Genomic DNA, 9,138 nt, shown 5'->3' on the forward strand with positions numbered 1-9,138 from the left:
TTACCTATCCAGCTCAACTCAGGGGACCGGCTGAAAAAGGGGTCCCCTACTCCTCTGCCATCTTAACCTCCGCCCTCTTCGACATTCTTAAGTCTCACTGCTGAGGCCCCTCAGGAGCATCTCCAGACTGCGGTCCGAACGTCTTCCTTTAATATCCGAGCTGTCTGTCTAGTCCTGGGAAATCCTTGGTCATTGTTTCTCCAGGTATTTCTCTCCCCTCCATTTTTTAACGGCCTTCTAGGAGGTCTGTGACAGTGACAGGTTCACGTCACCCCCGTTTCTCTTCACACCTGTTCATTGCACGTCTTCATCCATTCCCGATGCCTCCTGAGACACTCGGCCCCCTCCACCTGCCAGCCGGGCATCCGTTCCTCAGATACGCTCCTTCGTTACTCTGACATCCCTGATGTCTCCAGTGCGTCCTTCCCCGTAATGGATTCTTCCTGCTCCAGTATTCTCCCTTATGTTGCTGGGGATGCTTATCCGTGTCTTCCATTTTATTCTGTCCTTCTGTTTCCGCCTCCCATGGTGTGGGTCGTTCTGTACGTCATCCTCTTCCCCCTCAGAGCTCCTCAGGCGTCATGTTGTTTTCTCTGTGAACTCGTGACTGGTAGTGTCTGCCTTGGAGTTGTGGTAAAAAGCTTAGACCTTAGTCTGGGCTGCTTCTGATATATTTGAGCCTCAGGAAGGAAGCTTCTAGTATGAAAATCCAGTCTCCACACGACTGCCCGTGCCCCAGGTATTTTTGGGTTCCTTGGGTATTTTGTGGTTACCTCTGGAGTAACGAGAGGGGTTCGAGGGAAGAGGCCTCTGGTTCATGCTGTTGTCTACACTCGTTTGGGGTGACTCACCAGGCCAGCTGGGCTCGAGCTCTGCCGGGGCCCCACTACCCTGAGCTGGCCCTGCTGCTTTTCTGCCTGTAGCCACGTACCAGGTCCAGGGACCCAGGTCTGTAGGCAACAGCACCTAATTTTGCAGGCACAGTGGGGGAGGTGCAGCCCCCCCCCCCGCAGGCTCCTTAATGCTCCTGCCCTTCCCACCTCTCCATGGGTGGCCCCTAAGTCTCTACCAGTTGAGGCCATCATGCCCTCAGGATGCAGCCACCTTCTTTGCCTCCAGAAGTGTCTTGTGTTTATGGTGTTAGTTGCTGAATGAGGGTTTTTATGCTACGATTCTCCTTCTCTCTCCTCCAGCGTCTCCAGCGTCAGGTTCCCAGGGACAGCTGGCCCCTGGTGCTACCCGTACCACCTTGTCTGGGACGGAAGTCTTCTTATCATATACCTTCCTGGCCTTGTTACCATCTTGCCAATGAAATTTACATATTAATCCACCACTGGGGAAATGGACCATTTGAAGAACTTCCATCTTCTTTGTCTTAATAAAATTTTTTTTTACCTAGAATGTGAACTTGACATTTTCAAGGAGCCTGGAGGAAGCCGTCAGTGGTGAGGAATGCAGGCTTTGGAGTTGAACTGGGTGTAGATTCAGGCTTTGCTGCTTCCAACCTGCGTAGCCTTGGACGAATTAAGTTCTATGAGCCCCGGGGTCCTTGCTCCTCGGAATAGTGACACGGTTCAGTTATGTGATGTGCATAAAGCACTTAGCACGGTGCCTGATAGCTTTATGGTGGTTGTTCCGTAACTAGAGAGTTAGGTCAGGATGGGGACGAGCTGTTACCAGCGGGCTCTGGTCTTGCCACACCTGTCTTCCGGGCACAGAGTGGTGGGAGCACAGCTCCAGAGTTGGCAGGAAGGTGAGGGTCCTCAGGGAAGCCACAGTCGGTGATGCGATGACCGTTTCTGACGGGGGATGGGAACATCAGCCGCGCACTACAACAGCCTGCTGTCTGTCTTCAGGTCTACGGGCCTAGGAGACACGGCTGCTCGTCCTCAGGACAAGCGATCCTCCTGGGGCCCCTCTTTGATCCCCCAGAGCGGTCTTCTTTCCCCCGCTTGCTCTTGTATGGACGGGGGCCCAAGGCGACCCCGCAGGCTCTGCCCGGTGCCGTCAGAGAGATGGCCGGTGCCCACTGCCAGCAGGTCTCTGGACTTCAGAAGGGGGGGGGGGCGCTGCGAGCCCTCCGCCCCAGAAGATGCGTCTCAGATCTTGTTCCAGAAATAAAGTGATAAAGCTGGGAGGGACTGCACAGGGCTTTGGACGACCACGCCTCATTTCCGGCAGGAGCGGGCCCGCAGCGCTGCCCGCGCAGACCCCCGGCCCCGGCCTCCTCTGGATGTGTTTCTGCCACATTACGCCCGCTCCTCAAGTGGCTGCTGACTGTTACACAGTCCCCGTAGGGTAGCAGAGCAGCCGTCCTTTCGGAAGGTCCTTGGTCGGACATTCTGGAGGCGCTGTGTTTTCCTGCAGCCAGCCTGCTCGCTCTTGGAAGACAGGAGCCAGCGTGCGTGGGGCGCTGGGCCGTTTTCTTCTGTACCCTGCCCTGGGGTCTTGGTGCAAAACTTCCATGTTCCCTTTGCCATTATGCGGGAAACCTGTCAGGAGAGAAGACGGCTGGTCTCCCTCACTGCCCCCTGCAGATCCTGCTGACCAGGCATTTCCTTTCGGCAGGTTCGACACAGAGGAGGAGGCCGTGGCGATCGCGAACGCGGCCGACGTGGGGCTGGCAGGTAGGCGTCCTTGCTCGGCGCGATGCTCACCGTTTCTCAAGCTGGTGCCGGGCTAGCCTTTGAAACGTCACCCTGGGTCTTGAGAAGGATTCACCGTTGGGGTGTGTGTTTTGTTACTTTCCGGGGCACAAGTGGGTTTGTGCAAGTTCACAGTCTGCTGCCTGGTCCTTCTGCCTTGGGGGGCTCCCTGGTAAGAGCGGAGGGAGCTCGGGAGAAGAGGTGAGGCAGGTTGTGGGTGGAAAGTCACACACCCCACAAGTCCCATGTGCTCAGAGGCTGGATGCCTGCAAATCCCAAGTCTTTTTTCTTCCACTCTGCCTGGCTCCAGGCAGCCTGAACCTGACTGAGGACAGCAGCAGAGCATCAGGGACAGTGAACGAGGCAATGGGCATGCGTGCAGACAGAGCCTGAGTGGCCACTGTCCTTTTAGTTTGGAGATGGTCAGGGCGGCCGCAACATGTGCCCTGTTATCCTGACATCATTAGATGTGCACACATGCACCCAACAAATTGACATTCAGGGTCCACAGTGAGGGGGGTGCTGAGGAAGATACGAAGACAGAGCTATGGCTCCACAGAAGCTGCTTCTCCAGGTGTAGGAAAAGTATTTATAACAAGAGGAAGGACGTGCATACCGTGGAGGCCCTTCCCCCACGCCGCCTACAGAGTTATCCTAAGGCTCGGGTGAGAGGTGTGTAGGAGAGCCTCTGGGACGCCACTCCGTGCTCCTTCCCTTCGTGATGAGACGAGGGGAACTGCACCCTGCATTAGGTCATCAGTGATGGGCGGCGTTCTGATTATGCAGAGATGGGAGGAGAGAGATTCTGGGCGGAGGGGACCAAGGGAGTTAAGGAAGTAAGAAAGGACAAGGACAGTTTGGCCGCAGGGTTTGGGGAAGATGGTTGGTGATTGGTGTGATGGAAGGTAACGCTGAAAATGTTGCCCGAGTCCACACTGGGGAGGGTTTGAGTACCCAGAAGAATTTAACCTTATTTTGTAAACAGCAAGGAGTCACCAGAAGGGTGGGGCAAATGTAGCATGAGGACAGTCCACAGAGGTGTCAGGTGTGCAGGAGAGATTGGGCAAGGGAAGGCAGGATCTGGGGAGGTTACGCTACGGTCCTGATGGGGGGGAAGCAAGCCCCTGAGACTGGAACAGAAGCAGAACGATGATGTCCCGTGGGTCTGAGATGAAAACACAGACAGGACCATCTCGGAGTCCCTGTGGGAACAGGGAGGATTCCAGGCCCATGACGAGACACACAGTTGCCAGTGGCGTCCTTGGCTTTAGACGTGATGTCTTTAGCGACTGTCCTACATGCCACGTGTGCCCCCTATCTCCATGACAGGTTATTTCTACTCTCAAGACCCGGCCCAGATCTGGAGGGTAGCAGAGCGGCTGGAGGTCGGCATGGTCGGCGTCAACGAAGGACTGATCTCCTCTGTGGAGTGCCCTTTCGGTGGCGTGAAGCAGTCTGGCCTCGGGCGAGAGGGCTCCAAGTATGGCATTGATGAGTATCTGGAACTCAAATACGTGTGTTTTGGAGGCTTGTAGGGTTCGTTAGTTCTTTAGAAAATAAAAAAGGAAGCTTACCTGCATTCATGGGGACATGCCATCCATTATTTTAAGTGAGCGTATAGGTTACTGGAATTAGGAATTTTTAGAAACTCATCCCGTGTTCACAATCTCTAGCAGAAGTGAATCCCACCCCTCCCCTCACCTGACTAGGGACCAGTAGATGCCACGTGCCTGTGGCTGCAGACTCCCCGGGAACCAGCACTGTGTTCACGGAGCAGAGCCCCGGGACCCCAGCACGGCCCCATGTGCCTCAGAGCACGCCGCCACGTGAGGCCACAGGGGTCCTGTCACAAAGGCTCCGTCACTGCCTGGGCGGCACAGCCATCTGTCCTGCGGCTCCAAGCTCCGACCAGAGGCCTGCAGGGAGCGGCCCTGAGCACGACGGGCAGGCTGGCCGGGGCGGGTGCGCCACCCCGGCGATCTGCCCGCTCGCGGACACAGACCCTGCTGTGTGTTCAGCGGTGTTGCCACGCAGGCTGAAGTCGTCTGTTCTTAAGACCTCTGAAACAGCCCAGAATTGCCTGTGTTTCTGTGAGGAGTGAAGGGGCACTTTTGCCTTTTTCTGGACCTTTTTAGGTTTATTTATTTTTTAGTAGTCTACACCCAACATGGGGCTCAAACTCAGGACCCTGAGATCAAGAGTTGCGTGCTCCACCGACTGAGCCAGCCAGGCAGCCCTGGACCATTTTTTTAAGTTGAAGGCTTCATCATCCTAAATTTACTCCTTAAAGATGATGTTTTCATTTCTGTCCTGTGTTCCATTTCACTTTGTTTCCTTGAGGAAATGAGCGTACGCATGAAGCACAGCCCCTCCCCTTGTGAGCTGACGGAAGGGAAGGCGCGCACAGGAAGGCACGGCTCGGCGGCTCCTTCCCCCCCAGTAGCTTTGTTCCCATAGACATGCCATTCAGCAACCCCGTTCCTCCCGTAGACTGGAGATTCCGTGTATGCTTGCTAGCTTGATGGGCTGTTATGAGCCTGGCAGAAAGTGAAATATTTGCCCCAAAAAAGAAAGAAAATTTGGTGTAAGTACAGGAGCCGTTAATATTAGTAACAGCCCAGCCCCCCTTGGGCATCCAGCTGTGGCTTTGCCAAGATGAGGAAGGCTGGTGCGCACCTGCTTTCGTACCTGAGACGAAGCGGCTGTCACCGCAGCCCGCTCTTCCCGTCCTCACGGGGCGCTGCTCCTTCACCTCTGGAAGAACTAACGTCTCACCACAGTGACCCCGAGAGAAAAGCAAATTTCCATAACTGCCAATCCACCTAATGGAAGAGGCACAAGGCCTTGAATGTCAGGCACCCTTTACCCAATAAGAGTTTTTACAGTTCATTATTTAAAACAAAAAGGACCAGTGTTTCCTATCACTTTGAAAGAGGAACCCCGATTCAGAAAATTCTAGGCTTTTCTGGACAGGTCTTCCATCCATACTCAGACCCTGAGGGGAAGGAATTGAGGCTGTTCGTGGCTGAGCAGAAATGAAGCTCTTTCCTTTCCTACTCTGTGTGTGGAATCCACGGACATTCCATGCTTGTCCGGGTGGTGGAAGGAGAACCTGAGGGCAGGCGTGCTAGAGAGGCCGTTCTTACCACCCCCTGGTACTTAGCATCCTTCCCTGCACCCCCGGGGGAGCCAGGGTTAAGTCACTGACAGTCTGGAATGCCCCTGGGCACAGAGGAAGTCGCCTCTGGTCCTCGAGCTACTTCTGTGAGCCTGCATCGTACCAGCTGTAGCCCGATACCCACAGAAGAAACGAGCTGACGTCCACCTCCTGGTAGCATGTCTCACCCACACCCCGTCAGGAATCACATATGCAGCATATCGACAGTTTGTTTCTTTCTGTTTTTATAGTTTTAGGTGGTTTTCTATAACTTTCTAATTACTTAAGATTTGGATGTGTCCACCTGTTTTAACAATAAAGACGCTGTAACATTGGTAAGTCTGGAACGCTGATGCTGGGGGTGTTAGGAGAATACATTCACATACGTGGGTAACTTTGTAAGCCATGGATTCCTTGGCTGGGTGGCAGATTTGAGTTTTCTTGTACATTTGGCTCACCGGGTACATAAACTAAGGTCCAGAGACTCATTGCAATGTCTTTGATTAATTTTGTATTTAAAATGACTTGAGAAGGAAAAAGGTTACTGTTTAGTAAAACTGTTCTGGGTTGTGGAAAGAAAGAAATGTGTCTCTAATTGAACATTTTGGGGGGTTATTTTTCAGTAAGGTAACCCTGTGTGATGAAGGTAGCCAGGGGTTGGCAAACGACAGCTCACAAGCCAAATCTGGCCTGCCCCCCGTTTCTGTATAACCCAGAGCTAAGCATGGTTTTGTATTTCCAAATGATGGGGGGGAAATCAAAGGGATAATATTTCATAACACAAAATTACAGGAAATCCAGATTTCAGATTCCATCAATGAAACTGTATTGAAATACAACCATGCCCATTCATTTAACATTGGACCCATGGCTACTTTCTTGGCAGAGTTGAGTACCGGCAACACAGACCGACAGTATGGCCTGCAAAGCGTACGATATTGACTCTGACTGCTTACAGAAAGTTTGCCAACGCCTGGTCTAGAGATACTGATGCTGAGGGAGATACTGATCTTCCTGCATTTATCAGGCATTATTTTATTTCATTGAACACCTGTGTGAAAAGTAGGGGCCTTGCTCCAACAAGTTCTCACCATGAACTTGCCAGCAATGATCATATAACTCAGATGAAATTACCTGGATAACAGGAGTGTGTTGGCCTAGAAAAAAATTCTCAATTTACTTTCCCCAGCTAGGCAGGGATTCGCATTGAAACAGCTTATCTGCATCTGTTGTATTTATCCCTTTGGCTTTCAAACACGATTTTATGTCAAGTGTTGTTTTCTTTTCTCCTTTATGCTTATGAAAGACTCCATGAAAATAAACATCAGAAGCACAATGCAAATAAATCTGATTTTACTGTTATACTCTTAACTTTAGATTGTGCCACATGCCTGCCTTCCCAGAAGGCTGGAACCCAGGGTTTTAATTATTCATGTGCAGCTATGTTAGACAGCATTTTACTTGAATAATATTACGTGTGATTTTTTTGTGTGTGCTATATTTTGTAGGGTAAAACTTGGGAATAAGTGTGGTGCAAAGTGTGGAAACATTTTGCTTTTTAAACGTGCACATAACTCATTTGTCCAGCTTTGATAATTGTGTACGGGTATCAGTGTCTTGTCAGCAGAGTTGTGTGTGTGTGTTGTAATTAATAAATGTTGCATTAACAGAATTTCCTGTTTCATTGTTCAGGTTTCTGGTGTGGTTTTTTCCTTTCTAGTTCATCATTTTAGTTTATATTGGATATTATTACACCAGTTCAGATATGTATGAAGAACAGCAGAATATGCCATCCCAAAATATGCTGCTTTGGTGTAATAATTATGAGATGAAGATGTCTAAAAGAAGCAGATACCAGAAAAGCTCCCTGCCTTCCCCCTATTTTCTTAAAAGCAGAACCTAAGTTTACATAGGTGTCTCTGCCCCTGCAGTAGGAAGGATAAAGGTTGATCCCCAGAGACAACTCTAGACCCTGTCAACCAGGAGAGGGCACCAAAGGAATCTACATAACAGATTTTACCAACCTGCTTTTGTCTCTGCCCTTGAAAGCCTACAACTGCTTTCCTCTATCCTGTCATTTCTCCACAAATGTATTGCTGTTTGTTGAGAATGCTATGTAAGCCAGAGTTTTAGTCCACCTCTTTGAGTTCCTCATTTTTCCCTGGGTCTCTCCCATGTATACATGAGCCCTACATGTTGATAAGCTTCTGTTTTTCTCTTTTTCCTCTAGCTTTTATTACAGAGGTCTCAGCCAAGAACTCAGAAGGGTAGAAGGAAAATTATTTTTCCTCTCCTGCAGGTGTAAATAGTGCTCCCTCCCCAGAGAGCTGCTAGTCAGTGAATGCTGTGGGCCAGGAGCCTGCCTATGAAATTTTGTACCATAGCATCTTCATGGGGATCTGTCCCATGGTTTGTGCTCATTAAATGTTTGCTGAACCAGAATGAAACTTTACATGGTTTATAAGTGTGGTTGTGTGAGAAAGGAGTATACTCCAGCTTTCTCAAATTTGCCAGTCTCTTCTACTCCCTCCACTGTCATCATGTACTTTTCCTCAAGTTTGGGCTTTCCTGATACAGAGAAGTATGAGGAAGAAATTCCCTGAAATCCTGCTATTCAGATATAATTACTGTTAATTATTTTAACGGTGTATCCTATATTTTCACCCAGTGCTCATTTCTTCTTAAGAAATTTCATGTGGCCTCATTGAATCTGACATTGAACAAAAGTAAGTTATTCATTGGAAGAAAGAGTAGTGCCACTGAATATGTGTCTCTCTTTGTCATTCCACTGAGTTCATGCATTTCTTTTCATCTGCTTTGGTTTTTTAAAAAATGAACATAGGGTAAGTATTTTATGTAATTCATTAATAAGGAAGCTGGTAAGGGTATTATAACTAGTTGAAAGGAGAAGCCAAAAACTCCCACAAATTTTATATGGATGAGGAACCTTGAAACGGATGTGCAAATGGAAGTACACTAGCTTCTTCCACGTGTGGGAGGGAAGTTGGTCAGACTCCCAAGATGCCAGAATTTGCATTCTGCGCTGCTCTTCTCTACGATGGTACAGGGTCAGAAAATGCCTCAAGGGCACTGAATGCAGGAATCAGAGAATCCAGGAAGGCCTGCTATGTGTAGACGATGCCTACTGTTCTACTGAACCTGCTGTTGATTTTTAAAATTACTTTATTACCAGGAGAAATTATCCACTTACCTCTCAATTTGGGGGTTCTTTACATGCTTGGCCTAGGCTTCTGCTTAAAAGCAAGTGTCAGCATGGTACTGGCACAAAAACAGACACATCGACCAATGGAACAGAATAGAGAACCCAGAAATGGA

The 9,138-nt window shown here is 49.8% G+C and overlaps 1 protein-coding gene across 1 annotated transcript in view; it reads left to right on the plus strand.

Moving 5' to 3' along the window:
• ALDH5A1 (aldehyde dehydrogenase 5 family member A1) overlaps positions 1-7,474 on the plus strand; it is a gene marked incomplete at its 5' end in the record, with an annotated part of 26,437 nt that extends 18,963 nt beyond the window's left edge. The window contains 2 exons of the mRNA XM_034663647.1: positions 2,569-2,627; positions 3,975-7,474. Coding sequence (XP_034519538.1) covers positions 2,569-2,627; positions 3,975-4,180 — 265 coding nt within the window. The remainder of the gene's footprint in view (positions 1-2,568; positions 2,628-3,974) is intronic.
• Positions 7,475-9,138: the final 1,664 nt, after the last annotated feature.

This window comes from Ailuropoda melanoleuca, chromosome 6, assembly GCF_002007445.2.
Source record: "Ailuropoda melanoleuca isolate Jingjing chromosome 6, ASM200744v2, whole genome shotgun sequence".
Lineage (NCBI taxonomy): Eukaryota > Metazoa > Chordata > Mammalia > Carnivora > Ursidae > Ailuropoda > Ailuropoda melanoleuca.